Below are 24,499 nucleotides of genomic sequence, written 5' to 3' on the forward strand. Positions count from 1 at the left end.
AATCACCACGAAAGAGAAGAATGATGATATCCAGCTCAGCACCCTGGGTGTACCAAGCCCATACTCACCAGATGTAAGCCCCTGGCGTTATTTGGGTGAGCCCCCTTGTTAAAATATTAGTCTGATAAACTTAAGACCATTTTAACTGAAGATGACACTTAGTTAAAATTCCTCTTCAGTGAGCCTCTTGTTAACTGGCAGTACCTCCCTGTATTAAGGAGCCATCTAGAGCTTTACCTTACATTTTTGAACCTTTCCTCTAGAGTCTGTATGTCATTTGACTTAGAGAAAGCGGGATACATGCCCATTGAATTATGTTTTGACCTGCATATCGCCAGAAAGAATCTTCTTACAGGAATTCTTTGAGTTCCAAAAACACCAATATGCTTTTGGTCCTGGAATTACCTCTACACTTGTATGAATAAGGACTGACACATTCTGCCTATAGCTTGATCTGACATTGGAAACTTCATGAAGAATTTAACATTCATCATAGTCTCTGACTGAATGAGAGCAAACTTTGCATGAGATCATTCAAGATTATCATTATCCATTACTATGGAACCAGTAGACATCACAGATAAATGGTGAGTAGACTTCACAAAAACTCCTTTTAGTCCTGGATGAGAATTTAACATCCAAGTTCAGTGCAGACATGAGGAGACAAGAGCAGTGACACAAGGAGACCAATCAGTCACAGCCCCCCAAATTTCATCTTATATACATATGAATAAGAGACTGCTTTGTTCTTGTAAAGGTCCAATAAATCCCTGATGGGATATCGTGGGTCTTCTTGGCCAACAGGAATAATTACTTGTCTTCCCTAAACTTTCTCTTAGTCTTTCAAGAAAGATGCTTAAGTAAGCGATTCCAGGAAATGTCAAGCCAAATTAAACTCAATAATCATCTACACAGAAGGATATCGGGAGTCTTTAAAATATAATACCCTTCCATATTAATAACTGTGAGTAGCAATGATTGATAGGCCTAGCCCACCTACTTGTTGCTTTCATTTCAGTGATTGGAAGCTCTGACCTCTTCAGTATACTGTACCTGTTTTAGTTAGTGTTTATCCCCCCCCCCCGGCTGTTTTTAAATTGGAAAATGAGTTCCCAATTTTAAAACAATGATGATGGGAAAGGGATTCCCTCTAACACTAAATAAAACGCAACTGGTGGGAGAGCTAGGCATGTCAGTCATCGCTGCTTGCAACAATCAATTGGAAGGGACAGCAGACTGTAAAGATTAACCGGATGTTGTACAGCCTGGAGAAAATCATTCACATGCTGATTCACTTGGTACCTGAAGCCTTGAAGAATTCCATATGTATGGCTTTACTGTACATATGATTGACTTAGAGCCAAGAATAACATTTATGGTCAGAACCAGATTCTGACATCTAGACACAAACATCCTCTGTGATGCTGACAAATCCAGCAACTTTAGTTAAGAACAGATTTCCTTCCACGAAACTTCAAGAAGGTCCCATGGGATGTAGATACCATCCCCATGATGAATTTTATTTTTGGTGTGGAATATCAGTTTGTTATTATTTGTAGGGGAATATCAGTCAGCACAGCATCAATTTCTTAATGGACACTGTCATTACAGTTTCCATTAAGAAACCTTTGGAAAGAAGCCTCTTAAATGATTTGAAGAGTATCAAGCTAAACCCAGTCTTAACTGTTCTGTTTAAAGATGGATAAGATTTTTCCCCATAAATGATAAAATGTTTTCAATAGGACTAATAAACACTATGAACTTTTACTCAGCTGATGACTGTATGATAAAAAACATAGCATTAGGGCCCTGCTTCAGTTTCTGGGTTTCTTTAGCTGCATTGCTATTAGTGTTTCAATGTTTAAATTGTTTTGGGACAATCTTGATATTATAATTCTCGAAAAAATGGGAATTTATTAATGAACAGGATTTATGAAAGCTATTTAATGTTTAGGTGACCCTGCTCACTAGGAGCAGAAAGTGACACTCACCAGAGAGCAAACAATAAATGCACTCGAAAGTGAATGATAGAACTATCTAAGCGGTATAACCAAATCTCTACCAGCCCCAAATCCTGATCCAGAGCAGGAAGGAAGGACATGCTATCAGAATGGTGGACCCATCCCAAAATCTCTTATTTTGTTTAAGAAAGAGCAAAAGTAGTGTTGGAGTTATTCTCAAGTCCTTAAACCCTGGGATAAAAATTTTCATGGTTCACAATATGACAAAACCAGTAGCTTGAATTAATATGCCGTGAGCATTAGATTATGTCTTATAGTGCTGCATAAGACACATCGCAACACCCTCCCCACATTGCAGATAGGTGCTGATATCTGAAAGGTCATAAATCTGGTCACCCATCTCTGAATCTCTGTATTACTTGCAAGGCTCACTGAATTTCTGTGAAATTTTGTAATAGCATTAGCATTAGTAGAAGCATATGATGCAAGAAAGCAAGCTTATGCAGCATCAGAAAAAAAAAAACACCCTGCTCCCATTTCGCCCTTCTGTTCATTCCAAATACCTGTCCAGTTCAGCCTTAGATTTATTTAGACCAGTGGTTCTCAAACTTTTTAATGTGAAGGCACCCTAAAACCCTTATGAAAAATGCAGAGCATCCCCAGCACCGGGTGCAATGGGCGATGGCAGAATATTTTGTAAGATGGAGCTGTTTCAAATATAGTATGCAACGGACGGCTCGGCTGTTCCGTATATGTACGTACATAAACACTGCATTGAGGTAAGCAATTATTTCATGACGACTTCTAATTTACACAGTTGCATGAAATTCAACGACCTTTTGTAGCGACAGCCACGATGTAAGCCAATGCTAAATTTGACGTTGCGGCACCCTTATAAAGAGTAAGTGGCACCCACTTTGAGAACCAGCCTTAGATTTATTTAGACCAGTGGTTCTCAAACTTTTTAATGTGAAGGCACCCTAAAACCCTTATGAAAAATGCAGAGCATCCCCAGCACCGGGTGCTGGGGATGCTCTGCACCCGGTGCTGAAGAACACTTTAAATTTGATGAATTTGAAGTGTTGGTCAAGACATCAAAGGCAGATATTGTTGGGATAGCAGAGACGTGGTGTCACACAGATATAAGGAATGTCAAACTGGAATTTGGGGAGTACAATGTGTACAGAAAGGATAGACAGGATAGGAAGGGAGGAGGTGTTATGCTGTTAATAAAGAAAAACGTAAAATCAAAAGAAGTGCATCCAGTTGATATAGATGAACAGTGCACTGTTGAGTCAGTTTAGTGTGACATAAGCACTGCGAAAGCAAAAATAAGAGTAGGAGTGTGTTATAGGCCTAATGACTTGAATGAGTACAATGAACAATTGTACAGAGAAATAGAGTGGGCTAGTAAATCGGAATGTCTTATAATGGGGGATTTTAACTTCCCAGATATTGACTGGAACTTGTGGGTTGGGCATTCGCACACTAGTCAGACTTTTGTGAATTTATTGGATGATTGTTTCCTGCAGCAGCATGTTCGAGAGGCAACTAGAGAAAGTAATACTCTTGATCTGGTTATCAGTAGTGATCATTCATGTATTAGGGATTTGCAGATAAAAGAACCACTAGGTGGCAGTGATCACAGTGTACTGACGTGGGATTTACTTAAAGATTTAATTACCATCAGGGGTAAAGGAAAGGGTTTTTGCTTCCGTAAAGGCGAGTACAGTGGTCTCCGACAGTTTTTAAATTCTGTACAGTGGGATCAACTGACGATGTTACCAACAGTAAATTCTAAGTGGGAAGCATTCAAGAAATTAATCATGGAAGCTACTAAAAGGTTCATACCTATTAAGAAATATTGTTCAAGGTTTAGGCCTAAATGGATGTCAAATGAACTAATGAGACTCGTAACAGAGAAGAAAAATGCATGGGATGCATATAAATTATCAAGCGACTCAGAAGCCTATGGCAGATATAAGTTAATCTGTAATCAGGTCACAAAGGAGGTTCGGCAGGCGAAGGCAGATTACAAGAAATCCTTGGCAAAAGATGCTAAGAAAAACAGCAAGGATTTCTTTACTTATATAAACTCTAAAAGGAAGGGGATGAATCTGATTGGTCCATGTGACATCGATGGTTCGACTGTTGATGATCCTGCTCAGATAGCAAACAAACTGAATGAGTATTTTGCATCTACATTCACACGTGAGGAATTATTAAGGTTTGAAAATGGCAGAAGGTTATCAAATTGTAGCAAGATACTTAATGATTTTGTAATAACTGAGAGCAAAGTGGAAGAGAAATTGTTGAAGTTAAACGTAAGAAAAGCACCTGGGGTGGATGAGATCTATCCAGTTATATTAAAGGAGGCGGCAAAGCAACTAAGCAAACCCTTAGCCATAATTATGAGAGCATCCTTGGACTCAGGGGAGGTTCCCACGGACTGGAGATGTGCAAATGTATCCCCAATTCACAAAGGAGGATCGAAGGGTGACACGAGTAAATACAGACCAGTTAGTTTAACTTCTGTTCCGGGTAAAATAATGGAGTCACTGGTTAAAGATGCATTGCAGGATCATCTAGACAAGACTGCAGCAATAATTCAGACACAGCATGGGTTTGTTAAGGGAAAGTCTTGTCTGACAAATCTGATAGGATATTATGATGTGGTTACAAAGGAACTGGATGCGAAAAATAATTTTGATATCATATATTTGGATTTCAGGAAAGCTTTTGACACTGTTGCGCATGGAAGACTATTGTATAAATTGGAGCAGAATGGTATTAAGGGTAAGTTGCTACAATGGATAAAATGATGGTTAAGTGCTAGAAGACAGAGGGTGGTAATCAATGGGTGCTGCTCTTCTTGGACTAATGTTATTAGTGGAGTCCCACAGGGTTCGGTGTTAGGTCCACTGTTGTTTTGTATATTTATCAATGATATTGATGAAGGTATATCAGGCTTAATGTCGAAGTTTGCAGATGATACAAAGGTTGGCAGGGTTGTTAATGACAGTAATGGCAGTGTGCTACTGCAACAGGATCTAGATAATTTGGGCAGATGGGCTAAGAAGTGGCAACTGAAGTTTAACCTTGACAAATGCAAAGTACTACATATGGGTAGAAGTAACCCCAGAGAAACGTACCAACTGTGTGGTACTACACTTAAGGTGGTAGAAAATGAAAAAAAGACCTGGGAGTAATTGTGCAGGCAGATATGAAGTTTTCTGAGCAATGCAGACAGGCTGCCAGGGCAGGTCATGGGGTTTTGTCAATGATATATAGGAATTTTGCTAGCAAGGAAAAGGAAGTGATTATCCCTCTGTATAAGGCAATGGTCAGGCCACGGCTTGAGTACTGCGTACAGGTCTGGAGGCCTCATTTTAGGAAGGATGTAGATTTACTTGAGCGTGTACAGAGAAGGGCAACAAGATTGGTGAGGGGAATGAAGGGATCCTCTTACCAAGAGAGGCTTAAGTTCTGCAAATTGCAGTGGCTGGTGACTAGGCACCTGCGCGGTGATCTGATTGAGGTATATAAGGCCTTGAATGGGTTGAGCACGCTGAATTCTGATGGGATCCTTCCACTTGTTCCGATTACGAACCTAAGGGGGCATAAATTCAAATTAAGAAAGGACAGATGTAGAATAGATGTGTGGAAATTTTCCTTTAGCCAGCGGCTGGTTAATTGCTGGAACAAACTTCCATCTGTCGTTGTGGAAGTTGATAGGTTGAATAAATTTAAGGAGGAACTGGACAGGCATTTGGAGAGAATGGTGTGATTTTTTTTTTTTTTTTTTTTTTTGGCTGATGCTGCATAATCTCATACATTTGCTTTCTTGCATCACATGCCACTACTACTACTACTAACCAATGATTTAGGCTATCAACGTCCACAACAAAAGATGGAAGTCTGTTCCACCAATCAACTACTCACTGGCCAAAGGCAAACTTCCGCACATCTATCCTATTACGTTCTTCCTCAATTTGAATTTATGCTTTCTCAGGTGATTATTCTGAGCAAAAGAAAGAATCCCATCAGCATCGACCATGCTCAAACCATTCAAGACTTTATACTCCTCAATCAGGTCACCTTGCAGGTGCCTAGTCTCCAGACACTGTAATCTGCAAAACTTAAGCCTTTCTTCGTAAGAGCAACCTTTCTTTCCATTCACTAATCTTGTTGCCCTTCTCTGTACTCATTCCAACAGCTCTACATACTTCTTAAAATGAGGCCTCCAGACCTGTATACAGTACTCAAGGTGTGCCTGACCATTGCCTTAATAGAAGGGGATAATCACATCCTTATCCCTGATAGAAAAATTCCTATATATCATTGACAATACACCATGAGCTACTCTTGCAGACGGTCTACACTGCTCAGAAAACTTCATCTCTGCCTGCACAATTACTCTCAGGTCCTTTTCATTCTCTACCACTGTCAGTGTAGTACCACAGAGTTGATACATTACTCTGGGGTTACTGCTTCCCATATGTAGTACTTTACATTTGTCAATGTTAAACTTCATTTGCCACCTCTCAGCCCATCTGATCAACTTTTTTAAATCCTGTTGCAGAAACATACTGTCTTTAGTGTCCTTAACAACCCTGCCAACCTTCGTATCGTCTGCAAACTTGGATATTAAGCCTGATATACCATCATCACTATCATTTATAAATACAGAAAACAACAATTGACCCAACACTGAACCCTGAGGGACTCCACTAATAACATTAGTCCATGAAGAGCAGTGTCCATTGATTACCACTCTCTGTCTTCTCCCACTCACCCATCCCTTTATCCATAGCAGCAATTTGCCTCCTAAGCCACCCAGCTCCAATTTGTGCAGCAGTCTTCCATGTGCAACAGTATCAAAAGCCTTTCTAAGATCCAAATATATGATATCAAAGTTATCCCCTGCATCCAGTTCCTTTGTGTATATACATTGGATACATCATAGTATCCAATAAAATTGTTCAGACAAGACTTCCCCTTAACAAAACCATGCTGTGTCCGAGCTATAACTGAAGTCTTGTGTAGATGATCCTGCAGTGCTTCTTTAACCAGTGCATTAATTAATTAATTTCTCTATTAATTTCCCTGGAACAGAAGTTAAACTAACAGGGCTGTATTTTTTGTCACCCTTTGTGAATTGTGGACACATTTGCATATTTCCAGTCCATGGATACCTCCCCTGAGTCCAAGGAAGCTCTTATAATTATGGCTAAGGGTTTGCTTACTTCCTTTGCTACCTCCTTTAATATAACTGGATAGATTCCCTCCACACCAGGTGCCTTTCTTATGTTTATCTTCAACAATTTCTTCTCCACTTTACTCTCAGTTATTAAAAGATTATCTAACTTACTACCAGAGTTTATGACACCTCTGGCATTCCCATCCCTGAATAACTCCTCATGTGTGAATGTAGATGCAAAGTATTCATTTAGTTTGTTAGCTTCCTGAGCAGGATCATCAACAGTTGAACTATCGATATCAAGTGGACCAATCTGATTTATCCGCTTCCTACTAGAGTTTACATAAGTAAAGAACTCTGTTTTTCTTTGCATCCTTTGACAAAGATTTCTCGTAACCTGCCTTTGGATGCCTACATGCCTCCTTTGTGACTTGGTTACAGAATAGACCAGCTTATATCTATCATAGGCTTCTGTGTCACCTGTTAATTTATAAGTATCCCATGCATTTTTCTTCTCTGCCACATGTCTCATTAGTTCAAGTGATCTCCATTTAGGCCTAAACCTCGAACAATATTTCTTAGTTGGTATGTAAAGCCTAGTAGCTTCCATACCAATGAATGCCTCCCATTTTGAATTTGCTGTTGGTAACATCATCAGTTGGTCCCACTGTATAGAATTTAAACGATAGAATTTGTGATAATTCACCATTTTTTCTAAAATTTTACCTAGACAGCTAGTGAGGGCAATGGAGCGATAATTATATGGGTTTGAAGGTCCTTCTCAGGTTTTGGAAAGGCCAGTACAAACGAATGTTGCCAAGAGTCTGGATATGTATCCTCAAAGTATATCCTACTATATAACAGTAAGAGTATGCATAAATAATATTTAGTGAGGTGTTTAATCATTTGATAGTGGATTCCGTCCGGACCTGCTGCACTTTCCTTAGATTTGGCTAGGGCTTTATGCAATTCATTTATAGTAAAGGGTTGGTTGTATGAAATCTCATGAGCTGCATGGAAATTAATTTTGTATTTTTTGATTTCAGCTTTATATGTTTGAAAGATTGGTCTGTGTGACGTTCTTGCTGACAATTCCTCAAATGTTGCTCCTAGTAGATTTGCAATTTTTTCTGGAAAGGTTAGGTCATGACCTTTCCAGCTTATGATCAGTTTAGGGACGGTTGTATATTTGTCTGAAATTTGTCTAATTTTATTCCAGACTATTCTGCTGTCCGTATTTCTATTAATTTTGCTTGTAAAAGATATCCAGGACTCTTTCTGAGATTTCTGGCATATATAACGTGCTTTTGCTCTGGCTTTGTTATATTTTATGAGATTAGTGGTGGTGGGATACTTTCTGAATTAATTCCAAGCTTTATTTTTTTCTTTCTTTGCTTCCAAGCATTCTTCATTCCACCACTGCTTGTAATGTTTATGGAACTGGTTAGCTGTCTTTGGTATTGCAATGTTTGCTGCAGAAATTATTTGATTTGTGATATGAGTAACAGCATTATTGATATCATAATGTCTTATGATTTTCTCATCTAAAGAAGCAGCGTATTTTTCCCATTTTGCTTTGCAAAATTTCCATTTTATACTTCTTATAGGTTGCAGTACATCATTTGCTAGTAGGTGACAAACAAATGGTAATGATCACTGCTATAGGGATCATCGGAAACTGACCAGTCAAGGAGAGGAAAGAGAGCTGGGGAACAGTTGGTGAGATCAATTGCAGAGGTAGTCCCTGTTGGTAAATGGACATGGGTGTGAGTACCTGTGTTTAAGAGTGTTAAGTTCCTATTATCTATAAGTTTTTCAATCATCTGTCCTCTTTTGTCTGTATGAAGTGATCCCCAAATGATATGATGCCCATTAAGGTCCCCCATCAAACAGAAAGGAGATGGTAATTGTTCAATTAAGGCCTCAAATTCTTGCAGTGTATACGCATGATTAGGTGGAAGATAGAGTGAAACCATAGTCAAGGTAATTCCAGACATGATGCGTACCGCGACTGCTTTAAGGGATGTTTGCAACTGAATATGCTTGGATGAAATATTAGAGTCTACAAGAATGGCAACTCCTCCATGAGCTGTAGTGGTTTTTCGATCTTGCCTATATACATTGTAGTTGTTTATTGAAATACTTATGTGCAGAGTTAGGTTTGTTTCTTGCAAACAGATACTTGCAGGGGCATATATGGAAATAAGATCTTTGATATCGCTTAGATTACTTCGAATGCCACGCCAATTCCATTGTAGAAGTGTACGCATTATTTGGGCTTAGTACCTGATTCAGATGACTTACAATGAGCTGTTTGTTTTAATCGATCTATTTTGATTTTTTCCTTTCGAGGAAAGCTTGGTCGACCACCACTGTCCATGTCATCATTTTGCGTAAAGTTCCAGAACTGGTTCATCTTCTTGCTCCTTTTCATCAATTTCCATAGTGTCAGTATTTTTTTGTGTTTCTTCAACAGGTTTGGTGGGATTTGTACTGCTTGTTGGTGTTGGATCTTCAGCATCTAGTGAGATTACAATGCATATACACCCATGTATTAATTGCCTGGTCAACTTTTGGCTTTGTTTGTAAAAGAAGATTACGTGCCCAATCTGCTATTGAGATGTTAGGCGGGACTGTGATGTCAGTCTTTGTTGCAATTACCTTTGTTTTCTGCACTGTAGTTGTTGCTGTTGCTGCTGCTGCTGCTGCTGCTGCTGCTGCTGCATATGATCTCACTGCTGGAAACAGTGGCATCTGCTTTTTGGCTTCTTGATATGTGATCTTATGTTCAGTTTAATATTTTTGAACTTGCTTTTCTCTTTTCCATATATTACAGTCTCTGGAATAGGTAGAGTGGTCTCCTTTGCAGTTTGGGCAGTGAGGAGACTGTGCATTGCATTCTTTACAGTTATGTTCTTTTGAGCCACAAGTGGCACAAATAGCTTGTCCTCTGCATACTGTTTGGGAATGGCCATATTTTTGACACTTGAAGCATCTTATTGGATTGGGGATGTATGGCTTTAACTGGCAATTCAAGTACCCTGCTTTGACTGATGATGGTAGAGTTGGAGTACTGAAAGTAAGTATGATAATGCAGGTTGAAATGAGATTTCCATCCTTTTTAATAAGGATTCTTTTGGCATGTATGACATTCTGGTTTTGTAGCTCTTGTACGATTTCTTCTTCACAGCTGTTTAGGAGGTCCCATTCCACGATAACCCCCTTTAGATGAATTTAAAGTGGCATGTGGAGTGACTTTGATGGGAATCCCTCCAAAAGTTTTAGTTTCAAGAAGAAGCTCAGAATGTCGATGATTTGTCGTTTCTATCAGTAGGTCGCCTGATTTCAAGCGGCGAACCATTTTTGGTGGACCAGCTATATGTTCTAGACACCTTTGTATAACAGAGGGAGAAAGTTTACTAACTGGCTGGTCTGACAGGGAATGAAAAATTAGAAAGAGTGGAGAGATGGTTTGGGTCACATCTTTCTTTTGTCGTTTGGCAGTAGATGGATTAGGATCACCTTGCTGTCAATTATGATCAGTTTGATCCATAATTCCAGGAGAAGCTTGGTTTGTCAAGTCCATTGTTGCTCCTTTTAGCCCTGAAAGGATTATTTTTCCTTTCAGGTTTCCGGCCCCACCACGGGGAGGCAGGAGCAGTGCCACCTAGTGACCAAGCAGCTGGAGGATTAGTTTGTTGGTGAGAAAATGGATAAATATCCTAAAATCTGCTAAGTGAAGAACCACTTACAATGAACTGAGTATAAGAGAGCGGCTAGAAACGAAACAGAAAAAAATCAATTGGAAGGATCACTTTATAATTCGCATAAGAAAAATCACTTGGTCCCTATCGCTTGGCACTCGGGGCCTTTTTTTTCCTCATAATTTGGAGTCTTGAAGTGTCCCGGTTAATCCGATCCTGGTAAATCAAAAGTCTGCTGTATATCACATATGTTTTGTAACAGCATTACCATATGGCATCATCCATCTGTAGGAAGCTGTCTTAGATGATGTCATGTGCCATATATGATTACATCACCCTAGCGGCAGGAAGTATAAATGTAGTGCATATTATTATTACCATTAGCCATATGGTGCAAGGAAGCCTGAGGCTTTCGCAGCACCAGCCAAAAAAAAAAAAAAAAAAAAAGAGAGAGAGAAAACAAGAGTCAGAAGTAGAAGGGAATCAGCAAAGAAGAGAAGAAGGATGATATCCAGCTCAGAACCTTGGGTGTGCCAAGCACATTCTCACCAGATGTGAGCCCCTCAACCCCAGTATTCTGTGCTACTGCAATGGCTAAGTTATTACAATGAACAGTACATAAGAGAGTGTCACTTGTGTGTTGAAAGCAGAGGAACATTCTATGCATGAAATGCCTAGAAGGATTCACTATAATCAGTCAACAATGGCATTTATTACAAAAATTATCAGAACTAGAAGTCTAAACCAGAAAGAAAGGAAGTGAGTCTTCAAATATCTTCTGCAGTGTAAGACTGATTTCTAGTCTGTCTGTGTGCCCGAAACAGAAGATTCTCTTTCAAAAATCTTAAACAGCATGGGAGGAGGAGGCAAGGGTAAAGGCAAGTACTTCCACAGTACATAGACACCTTTTCTTATTTGGATGATTAGTAGACATCACAAGAAAAAAAGCCACTTTTTATGCAAAAATAAAATTGCAGAGTCTAAAGTGGGCAAAAGACTATGCTAGTTGGTCTGAGGATCAGTGGAAATGCATTGTTTTCTCTGATGAATCAAAATTCAATCTACATGGTTTCGATAGCTAGCAGACGGAAAGATGAATGTCATGCTGACTTCTGCTTCTCAAATGAAAAGGGGTCGTATTTCACCTAGAGGAGTTGGTCATCTTGATTTTATGAAGGGTACAGTGAATGCTAAGGTGTACAAGGGCATTCTAGAGCCAAAATTACTTCCCAGAATTAGAGATCACTGTGAGGCTGTTGCCAGTTGCATTTTCCAGGATGACTACTCCATATCACAGAGCCAAAACCGAAACTACTACTACTTTATAAAATTAGCAGATGTTTTAAATTTATGAAATACTGCACTCTTGCTTAAATATAAATGTAATTTATTTTGCTGTCTTTACTATCCACAGGTGCAAAAATGGGATAAATTAATTTGCACAATATCATGGTCTGGGAACACAGCAGGAGCATTCTATAGAGCTTTGCAGAATGCTCCTAGTGTGTTTCCTCATATCAAGGATCAACTCAATGCAACCTTACAATCATAAAAAATCTGTTGAAGCTGGCCATTCTGGAACATCTAAGCTCACTCAACATTATATATTTTTGAATCATAATTTCAGGTTCGATAACATGTCAATTGGAAATCTTGGAATATCGACCAAATTATTGCAAATTACTTATTTATGAGACATTACACATGAGAATACACAGAAGTTCAATAAATATTTGTCGGGCATTCATCACATCAAATGGTTGGAACAGACAACAACTACAAAATTATTTTATAATTAACCACGAAAAAGTCATTTGACATTTTCTTGGTTACCAGAAATGGACTTACAGCCCAAGCTAACTTGTAAACTATTAGAGAAATACATTTCTATCACAGGATATGCATTGTTATTTGTATAAAGTAAAACTATAGTTGTCTCAAAACAAAAATGCAATTTTGTAGTTAACACTGTCTGAACTAAGCCCTCATATTCTAGTCTAACTAATATACCTGTGCCATTTATAGTGAAAAAACACAGATGGGAGAGAGAGAGAGAGAGAGAGAGAGAGAGAGAGAGAGAGAGAGAGAGAGAGAGAGAGAGAGAGAGAGAGAGAGGGGGGGGGGGGTTACTCTGTGGAGGTTTTTAACTTTTTATTTATTTGTACTTCATGTTCATATGATGTCACCCATAGTTATTAAAGTTATTGATGCTGCATCTTACCATTTATGTTTGATAATGGGGTAAATATGGTTACTCTACACTTTGGAAAAACTTCTTACACATATCACTTTGTATACACCTCTCCATTAGATATTCCCATATTAATGCTTCCTAAAATTCTTCAAGTTGTCCAACTGTAAATATTAAAGTTTTAAATATTCATGTTTTAATTTTGTTTGTTATCACAGAAAAATGGTTTACATAAAGCATCTGACTTATAAGAAGACCTTGAGATAAATCACAGGTAATTTTCAAATTAGTATCCAAAATACTATGTTCCAATTAATTTAATTTTGATGCATTAAACTATAACTGCCATTTTTCAGAAATAATCTGCAATTTGTCCAAATCATTGTATCAATCCTGAACGTTATAACACCAATATCACTAAGGAACATTATAAACAAGAGAGGTTCCAGCACAAAGATATTCCAATAGTACTCTCTCTCTCTCTGAATAATACCCATTTATGAATATCATTCACCTCCTATCTTTCAGCCAAGCTAGACCCAACTAAGGGTATTCCCCTCTAATCCCAGCTAGTCCAATTCATAAAAATAACCCTTCCACAGAGAACTGCTTCAAAAGCTTTACTAAAATCTGGGTATATAATGTCAAGTTTCTTCTAGCATCCATCTGTTTTTTTCCCCCTCATTACAGTAATTAAGCCTGATCAGACAAGACTTCTCTTCAATAAATCATACTGTGATCCTTTAAGGATTGAAATGACTACATAAAGATACCAACCACAAAAGTCAGAATCATTAGTTTATATAGTTTCCTATCACCCTTTCAGACTCACCTTTACAGATGAGGAAAATATTAGCACCTCTCCAGTTGAAATCATCCAAGGGTCTAACTGTGATTATATTAACACTGCTAATGGTTTGAATACACTCATGTTTTTGGATAGCCACATGTATACCAGTCAAAAACGAAGCTGTGCCCCCATCATAAGTAACACTTCAAAGTACCTATTCAACCTATATAAGTCATTATTTGGCCATTCTAATAATATATTTAAAATGAACAATTTTTTGCATTCCCTTTTTGAATATTGATGGAAATCTAAATACAAACAAAGCCAGACCTTTTAGGTCTAGCCATCTACTTAGTTTCACAATGTTAGTTATTCCAAACAGAATTTTGAAAACCAAAACCCTAACCTGATGAAAAAATTTAAAAAGAAATTCAGAGACTATTTAATTTAGATACTATTGAGTATAATAAATAAATATATATTTTTCCATTTGGAAAGGTGTAGTTTCTTAAATCTACTTAACATTATCATGTAATATTCTTTTCAAATCAAATTAATATCTATATATAATTTTTTTTTTTTTTGCATTTAAAATTTAATTCCAGTAACCGATAAATATACCTCTTAGTAGGAATATCAGCATTGCACAGAAAATTATTTTTTGTCAACATTCCAAGTGCACAAGGAATTCCTCCACTCTTAATAAAATTAATCTGAAACTCTTGCACGTCCACAGACATTGGATTCTGAGCTGGCATCAAGAGAGAATATACTACCTAGATGTAATTAATAAATCCATTATTTCACAAATTTGGTTTTTAAGTTACAATAATTAAGGAAATATTTATAAAAAAATTTCACCTTTATAACATACATGATAGTTACCAGCAAAAAAATTGCAGAAACATAATGAAAAAAAATGCCAATTTCAATCGCTCAAGATGACATTTCAAAAGCGGTAGTTTAATGAACCGCCACTTTTGACAATGTGTGGACTCTGTTTTCTAACATGGTGGCTTTCTTCATAGAATATGAAGTTATGTAAAAATGAAAGAATTTTATATATATATTATTTTAATTTTAAATTGTTTTTATTTTGACTTGACTGCTCAACATGAAAGCAAAATTTTCAGAAAATCAAATCCGATTTTTTTTTGAAAACAAGCAAACAATTTTTGACTTTTTTCTTTTGTATCACTTGATTCAGTTTCAGCAACTTCTGTAGCTAAATTCCAGAGAATTTCTTCAATTTATGCTTACAAAAGCTGAAACTGAAGGACTGTGGCTAATGGGTGCAATTTCCTTTTCCTCCTTGTACTATTATGAACTGTCTAATAATAGAAACAGTTTAAAATAGATAGTTGGAACTATATATAAATGAGGGAGCGTATATTGAAAAATTTAAGGAAACTCAGCCATTATCACAAACTATGAAGGGAAACCTGAACTCAGCCATTAACAGACACTTTCAAAAAATCCTTCAAAATACTGATCGACGTATGTACAAAACGGAGTGAATACAGGAAAAACAGATTTATGTACACAGTAGAGAAAAGGGTCAAATAAGAAAAACAAAATTTACATTTTCTGATTTCAGTTATCATAATCATGCTCAAATATTACACAAGTTAACAAGGGGTTCAATTCAAACAGTGATTTCTTACTCACTTATGCATACTTCTATTATGGACAAATAAATGAAAGTGTCATAAAATTAATGATATTTAAGAATCTTTTTTGAGAGCTAAAATGAGTTCTTCAAGCGAAATGGCTTTCCGCAGCTAGTTCCAGCTGTGGAAAGTCATTACAAACAGAAGAACAGACTATCCTGTCTAAAAAAAAGTGACTGCAAAAAGTTTCTAACAGATTATAAAAACAATGTTTTGACACAATACCAAATGTATGGCTGCTTACTAGAGTAGACTTACTAGACTAATGATTAACTTGTACTTTATTTTGTAATGCTTGTATTTTATTTTGAAGTGCAATGGGATGATAATTAAATGTGAGGAATGTGCACTCTTTTTAGAAACTGGCTGAATATGAGCAAATTTTCAAGCAGAAGGGTAAAACTGTGGAATAAAAAAGAATAAAAACCCTGAAGAAAAAAGGTAACGCAGAAAACGAGTAAGCTCAGGAGCACACGTTTTGAGAACAAGCAGAGAAATACTATCAGGACATGGCACTTTAAATGTGATCAAGACTATTCAAAATTCTTCTGACATCCTTTTGACAGAAGACCACAGGCGGGGGTGAATGGGTGTACCTGGAATGGTAGGAGGTCGTTTACTCAGATCATAAAATACATGAAAAGTAGGATGCTAGCAAGTCAGCTTTATCTTTGGCTGAATTAGCAATATAAACAACTTGTTTGACAGAGGTTGGAACAGAAATGGATAAATGTTGCAGCCAACAGCTTTGGTAAGGGACCAGGTTTGACTACCATTTGGGCAAGAAGCAAGTTCTCTACTCTTAGCCAGTTTGAAATCTAGTTTGGACTGATTAATAACTGCTTTATAACTATTACGATATTCTTATCTTGAACAGCCTTACCACATTTATTGGAAAACTTCACTGATATGATTTGAACAAATGTCATCAGATGAGTTGAACAGTAATCCAACCAAGGAAATGAAGAGAGAAATCTCGCAGATCATCGCCAATTTGCAATTCCAAATAACACGAGGTCGACTGCACTGCAGAAGAGACCATCACCAAGTTGTGATCTGAGTTGCCTAGAGCAGTGTTTCTCAGCCTTTTTTTGTTTGCGTACCCCAAAAGAACTACGTTCGTATTTTTGTACCCCATATATGTATGTCTACTATATTTTACTACAACTAAACCCCTACACTTACATTTGAATTCTAAGTGCTTACATGAGTTAAAATTTTTGTACTTATATAGTAAAACAGATGATAAGACCCCTTTTATGCACATTTTGTGTTGCGTGACAAATTGTCAAAATAGAGACATTTATTCTCATTATAATATCGCTTCTACAAAAACAGTGTTTAAAAGAAATACAAACATTTATTCTCATTATTATTATTATTATTATTATTATTATTATTAATATCCATATGATGCAAGGAAGCCTGAGGCTTATGCTGCACCAGGAAAAAAAAAAAAAAAAGTTCCCGAGTAACCCTGAGTTACCCTGAGAGAGAGAGAGAGAGAGAGAGAGAGAGAGAGAGAGAGAGAGAGAGAGAGAGAGAGAGAGAGAGAGAAGTAGAAGGGAATCACCAAGAAAGAGAAGAATGATGATATCCAGCTCTGGACCCTGGGTGTGCCAAGCCCATACTCACCAGATGTGAGCCCCCGGGGTTGTAAATAACAAATATTAAAAACTCAGTGAGATTGTTGAGCTTGTTTTGTTGGAGCCAGCAGTTAAATTCGTGCCCGAGTAGAAGTTAGGGCAAGAATGATCACTGACTCTGGATTCAAACGGTTTCTGTTCTTAACTTTTATCAACGTTAAGGTAAAGAAGCCTTGCTCACACAAATAAATTTCAAAATTTATTTGTGTGAGCTAATTTCTTTGAACTGCTTTTGAGTTTTGGACCAAAAATCGCATATTGTCAGATTTTCAAAAATTGTTTTCAATGAGTTATCTGCTGCAATTTCTAATAAACTCTCATTCAAATTGACTGGCATGTCAGCAGTTATGGCATTGGCTGTGATGAAAGGATTTAATACCCAATTGTTTATTTTTTCTTCATTCTTGATATGCGGAAAATATTGTGTGAAGGCTTCACTGAGATGCATCAAGTGACATTTAATTATTTTAGTCACACTGACACTTACAGGAACTCCATTCTGAACAGTGAATTCATTAAGATACGGAAAATCTGCGATATTTCCATCCTTGATATTTTTTGCCCACAACAATAATTTATTATAGAAACCTTTTATTTTATTATGCATCTTGAAAATATTACCATCGAATTCTTGAAGTTGGAGATTAAGTTCGTTTATCTTGCTGAAAATATCTGCAAGTAACTGAGTTGTGAAAGCCACTCAAATGCTTTGAAGTTGGATACATAGTCAGATTTTATTTTTTCTAGGAAACACTTCCTCAGTTCAAACAGGCGAGTTAAAACACGTCCTCAGGAGAGCCACCTAACCTCGGTATGCAACAACAGGTGAGTGTGTGTTGAACCCATCTCTTTGCAGATTGCGTTAAAAAGCCATGAATTTAGTGCTCGAGACTTGATCAAATTGACTACCTTAATAGCAACACCCATTACTTCATGCAATTCTGGAGTCATATTTTTTGCAGCCAAACTTTTTCTATGAATAATGCTGCCATCCGATATCAGGATTGATTTCACGTATACTTGCAATAAGACCGTTTTTTTATCCAGTCATTGAGGCCGCTCCAACTGTGAATATACTGATACACCATTCCCACTGGAGTCCTAATTCAAGTCTCACAAAATCGTCCAAAGTTTGAAAAATATCTTTTACCTTTGTACGTTCAGGAATCCATTTACAACCCAGTATGTCATCCTTAATAGAACCAATTTGAACATCAAAAAAGTGGAAAAACATAATAAGCTGGGCATTATTTGAAATGTCTGTAGTCTTGTCAATTTGCATTGAAAATATTTTATCTAGTTTGATCTTTTCAACAGCTTGCAGAATTACATATTGTGCCATTTCACAAATTCGGTGACCTATAGTAGTATCAGAAGTTTGTATACTTTTTATTATGTTTGAACACTTTTTGTCTAGCCTTTTATCAGCAATAATTAAAGCACTAGGAATGATGAGGGTTTCAACTCATTGTTCCTTACGAATAAAGCTATTCGTAAGATGCTTCTAAAGCATCTTTAGAATTTCAAAGTTTGGGTAAAACTTTGAATAACTTTTTAATTTTTTATTATAGTTAGCTTGCAGTTAAAAAAATCCATAGCTTTATCTTTCAATTCAACATGATTTGTTACAAGATGTCATTCTAATAGAGGGGGGCTTCACGCTATTATTAGATAAAGTTTAATTGCATATTACACACAGACTGGAAGAGGTGGATCACACTTGTTTGAAATGAAACCATAATTAACATAACTTTTGTCATAATAGCAATATTTATTCTCAGCTTTCAAAGATTTTGCAGTATTATGTTTAGTTTTAGTAGATTTTCCAATGACATTCTCAACGCCACTCGGTCCAGATGGAATAACAAGTGTAACTTCATTAGAACTTTGCAATTCATTAATTTCACTTCATACAGTGCCATTCTCACCTTCACATTTTTGCTTTAATATAATCTTATCCACAATGGGGTATTAAATAACAACATGGAAGAATTAACAGGAAAAATCACCACACAACTGCAACCGTGAGCACACAACCATCCCTGCGAGCTTACAGAGAAGAACTAAAACAAAATGGATGGTGAATGGCTGGTAATCCAACAACCATCAGACAGAGTTTGAGTGATTTTGTAAATAGTAGGAAGCACTGGCAAAATCCGATTATATGATTTTGGATTAATTAAATTTGATTAAAAAATTTGACTAAGAACAAAATTGAATTATGCGTATTAATACCTGCCAAATTATGGGGCAGTAATTTTTTTTAACCACTAATTTAACAATAATTAAAAAGATAATTTAATTATAAAGAATCAATATATACTTAAAAATATCATTTTACATTTCTTAATAGCAATAAATAAATATAGAGATAAATTAGTTTTTTTATTAGATAATCTAATCATATATTTCATTAATTATTATCTCCATAAAATCTTAAAAGATAATTTTTCTTTTAATTTTTCGAAAATATAGATCATCTCAATGAGAAGGTAAATTTTTAATCAAATTTAATTAATCCAAAAACAGAATGTGCGTATAATCAGATTTTGCTGTACTTGACAACTCAACACTTTGGATGAATCATCACTTAAATCACAATAGTGTATATACAACAATACAAAACACTCTTAGGTAAAAAACTGGATAAATCATCAATTCTAATGAATCATCACTTAGCTTAATAATGGCAATAGTGTAATTACTACAGAATATGGTTAAGCAAAAAATACGTTTCAATTGTTGCAAAATATTTTTGTTTCTTGTTAATATCTCGCGTACCCCCGGTTGAATAACACTGGCCTAGAGTACCACTCACCTGAACCCAGTGCTTAGAAGGGCTGTTTGTGAGAAAAAGATCAAGCAACTTGGCCATGTGGTTAGCACTGTTTGGTATTCTGGTAGGTAAATGAAAAATGTGTGCAAGATCATTAGTAATTGCACAAGCATCGGCTTCTCGACCAGATGAGTCTATGTGACTAGAAAATGGAAGCCAGCTGGAGTTGTGAACATTAAAATCTCCAAGGAAAATTACCTCACTGTTTAGTAAAATCAGAGTTCCTAGTGATTAGTAGAATTGGGAGAAGAGAGAGGCAACAAACAAATTCAACAAAATGTGGTAGAGAGATTTTAAGCCAAAGAAGATGAAAAACAGGAGTTTCCAAATTACTAAGTCTCTAACAGGGAATATCTGAATGAACATATGCACAAGTACCACCTTTGCAGCAAAAGGAATCATACAGTGAATAATTCGGACAACTGAGATGAGCAGTGGTTAAATCAACAGATAACTGGATTTATCTAGGAAAAAGCAAATGTGGTTTGGGAGACTAAGTGGAAATGGAAATCATTAAGATTAGAACTGAGACCACATATACTTGTGAAATGAATGTGGAAGTGTTTAAGAGGTTTAGATCTTTTCACAAAGTGCAGGGTTTGCTGGAGCTTTTCTCTAGGGACTAAATATGGGTTCCGCCACTTCAGGCCTCCGGTAAGCAAAGTGGTGGTATTATATTAGTTGATGAGGGTTATTTACCACCTAGTATTGTCTGGTATCACAGGGGTGTGGAATTCCTCTATGTGGTGAGTGCAACACACTTCGACCCCTGCTTATGTTAGCCCATGCCTGGGTGTCACCTCCAGTATATTGTGTGCCGCATTTCAGGACTTGCACATAGAGGTTATACCCAGGGTTAATAACAATCCCACTATTGGGAAAGTGTAAGCAGAGGATTAGGCTGCCACTGGACTTGTGTGAAAATTCGGTACACTTGACTTGAGTGTCACCTGAATATTAGTTCCGTCAGTGTTTTAGACTCCCAGGTGTCAAGCCCACCTTGGCATACCTGAGAATGTCTATGACAGCTTCAAGGGCTGAGTATAAAAAGAATCTTTATGATCTTTATGAATTAAAAGCTGTGGAAAAATTTTCTTCACATTTTTAGGCTGTTCACACAGAGTTAATTCCTGTCAACTTTATAAAACAGTATTTTGTGAAAGAAAAACTTTCACAGAAAGCAGCATTTAAATATATATATATAAAAGAATTGTTGGTTCACTGAATTTAAAGAAGCTTCTGTGCTGATGTAGATATAGTACACCTACAAAGTTTATTTTATGAGTACAGATCGGAATCTTTAGAGAATTTAAGGAATGAAGAGGTGTTTAGGTTTACTTGTTTATGGCTATGAGGGTGCATACATGTAGAACCAGTGAAACTTCTACATGTAAGCTGCACTGTGCAACCACCACGTGTGACATCTGACAGATAGGACAATGAAGATTTCCTTGACAAAGGAGTTGTTATTGTCATTATGGAGATTTAATGATGCACAAGTTGCAGAAGGAATATTGTAATTTCTCACATATTACTGGAATTAAGAATGGCTGACAAGACTAATACTCAAGTGTCAGGACTAATACTCAAGATTTCTAATAGGTACAAGCTAAAGGTTATAATGAAGCCATGATGAAGAGGTTGAAGAAATGTACACCGAAATTGAGTCTTCTAGATGAGCAGAAAACCCACTACACTATTATTATGGGGGACTTCAATGCTAAGATTGGAAAAAGACAAAACAGCGCAGAAAGGGGAACTATAGGAAATTTTGGAATTGGTGAAAGAAATGAAAGAGGCGAAAGACTTGTGGAATTTGAAAAATCTCAAGGATTGTCAGTAATGAACACTTTTTTTTCAAGAAAAGGGTGAACAGAAAGTGGACATGGAAGACACCAAATGGATTAACAACTAATGAAATCGACTTCATCCTCACTAACATCATTCACAATATATGAATGATGTTATCGTCCTGAATAAGGTAAATGTTGGAAGTGATCACAGAATGGTAAGATGTACACTTGATATAGATGTAGGAAAGGAAAGGAAAAAACTGACTCAAGTAAATAATACAAAGATCTTTGAGATAACAGAAGAGGAGAAAAAGCAGTATATACTGGAACTTAAGAACAAGTTTGAGTTTCTGCAGACTGCCCAGGACCAAGATATCGATGAGGAATAATACAACTTTCTGAAAGTGATAAAGCCCAAGAAACCAATAAGGAAAAAGAAATCCAAAGAAGAAAAAATTAGTCACAAAACACTTGTTATGATGAACCGAAGGCGAAAAATGAAGAGCAAGATAAACACTGACAAGAAAAAATTGAGTATACTGAGTTATGAAAGGCCATCAGAAAGAGACTCAGAGAGGACATAAGAGGATTTAACACAAGAAAAGTAGAACAAGCATTAAGGGAAAACAAAGGATTTAAATGAGCAGCCATGAGCAGTAATACAGAAAGACAAATGATACTGAAACTGAAGAATAGCAATGGTGTACTTATAAACAGCAGAGAAGGCATAATTCAAATAGCAGAAGACTACTAAAGAGAATTATACAAGGAGCGAGGGAATGATGCCAGCAGTGAGGAAGATGGATTGCAAATTAGCAACACATACAACATACACAATATTCTTCCTGATGAGGTAGAACATGCGTTAAAGAAAATGAAGAATCAGAAAGCCCCGGGGGGAGATGAAGTTACTGTAGAGTTGTTAAAATTGGGAGGAAGAGGCATAACACAAAAACTGGCAAGGCTCTTCACAAAGTGCATTAGAAAAGGTGTGATGCCTAAGCAGTGGAATAATGCAATCATAGTTTTGCTGCATAAGAAAGGAGATAAATCAGAAATTGGAAATTATAGACCAATTAGCTTGTTATCCCACATCTACAAGTTGTTCACAAGGGTCATTACTAACAGATTAGAAAGAATACTTGATGAGAATCAACCGAAAGAGCAAGCTGGCTTTAGGACAGGATTCTCAACTATGGATCACCTTCACGTAATATCACAGCTAATGGAGAAAGCAAATGAATATAAAACACCATTATGCCTGGCATTTGACTCCATACAGCATAAGGCAATGTTTCGGGCACTGGAAAGACAAGGCATAGATACCCCACATATTATGATTTTGAAGAAAATATATGAGGGACTAGACAAAGACAGTAGGAAATTTAAAATCGAGAAAGGAGTTTGACAGGGAGAAACAATATCTCCGAAGCTGTTTACTGCTGCCCTTGGGGAAGCTTTCAGAAGATTAGACTGGTCGCAGAAAGGAGTCAATGTGAACAGAGAGTACCTAAACCATTTACGATTTGCAGATGAAATTGTGGTCATAAGCCATGATCCCAAAGAATTAGAGGAAAATCTTAATCAGTTATGCACAGTTAGTGAGGATTTAGGACTAAAGATGAATATGGCTAAAACAAAAGTAATGATGAACAAGTATGCCACAGAAAGGTAAAAATGATTGAAGGAGCAGTAATTGAAAAGGTGCAGTCATATACTTATCTGGGACAAGTTATTAGCTGTAATAATGATAAATGGTTGGAAGGCAAGAGAAGAATAAGTTTTGGATGGATAGCATTCAGGAAATATAGTCACATACTGAACAGCAATATCCCAGTTGTCTGAAACGTAAAATAATGAACCAATGTATACTCCCCACCATGACTTATGGAAGTGAAACTTTGGCACTCACCAAAAGAATGGAAGAGAAGCTGAGAACTACACAGCGAAGAATGGAACGAATTATATTGGGAATCAGACTGTGTTAGATAAGAAGAGATATACATGGATTGGGCAGCAAATGCAAGTAAAGCAAATTCTTATCAAAACTAAAGAACTAAAATGGTCATGGGCAGGACACACAGCTCGAAGACCGATGGACTAAGAAAATAACAGAATGGTACCCAAGAGGAGCTAGAAGAAAACCTGGAAGACAAAAGTGGAGATGGGTAGATGAAATTCATGAGTTTGTGGGTAGTAAATGGATGGCCAGTGCTCAAAACAGAAGGAACTGGAAAGTTGCTGGAGAGGCCTTCATCCTGCAGTGGATTGAAAACAGCTGATGATGATGAAGAGTGGCTGTGTATATATACTGGAAGATGAATATCATCCTTGAAAAGAAAAAGAGATGTATTAGATGAATGTGTGACCAGTCCATGTTCTGGAAAGAATAATTTGAATCAGGATGTCTTCCATGCTGATTTAAAATTTTTCATAATTAGTTCATACTTGGAGCTCAAGTTCAAATCAATATTTTTGTTATTTGCAACTGCATAGCTGTGTCCACTAAATGTGTAATACTTTTCAGGCAGCAAATTTATAGTCACAATAGGGCACCAGTCCCTGTGCTCAACAGAGAATGCATGTTTGGTAGGTTTGTCGTCACTTTCATTTCAGGAAATTCCACAATACTCTCAAACTTCCTATTTGCAAATTGCATCACAATGAATCAAGCAAGATCAGAAAGAACCGTGGTTTGGAATGGGGGC

General features: G+C 36.8%; 1 protein-coding gene across 4 annotated transcripts in view; it reads right to left on the reverse strand.

Annotated features, from left to right (window-relative positions):
• Nucleotides 1–24,499, reverse strand: part of faf (ubiquitin carboxyl-terminal hydrolase-like faf) — a 1,326,265-nt gene that overhangs the window by 653,763 nt on the left and 648,003 nt on the right. For all 4 annotated transcript variants that reach the window (XM_090382082.1, XM_090382083.1, XM_090382080.1 and 1 more), the window contains one exon: nt 14,468–14,622. In XM_090382082.1, coding sequence (XP_090238208.1) covers nt 14,468–14,622 — 155 coding nt within the window. The remainder of the gene's footprint in view (nt 1–14,467; nt 14,623–24,499) is intronic.

Source organism: Mastigoproctus giganteus, chromosome 9 (assembly GCF_048544385.1).
Source record: "Mastigoproctus giganteus isolate SK-2022 chromosome 9, ASM4854438v1, whole genome shotgun sequence".
In the NCBI taxonomy this organism is placed as follows: Eukaryota; Metazoa; Arthropoda; class Arachnida; order Uropygi; family Thelyphonidae; genus Mastigoproctus; species Mastigoproctus giganteus.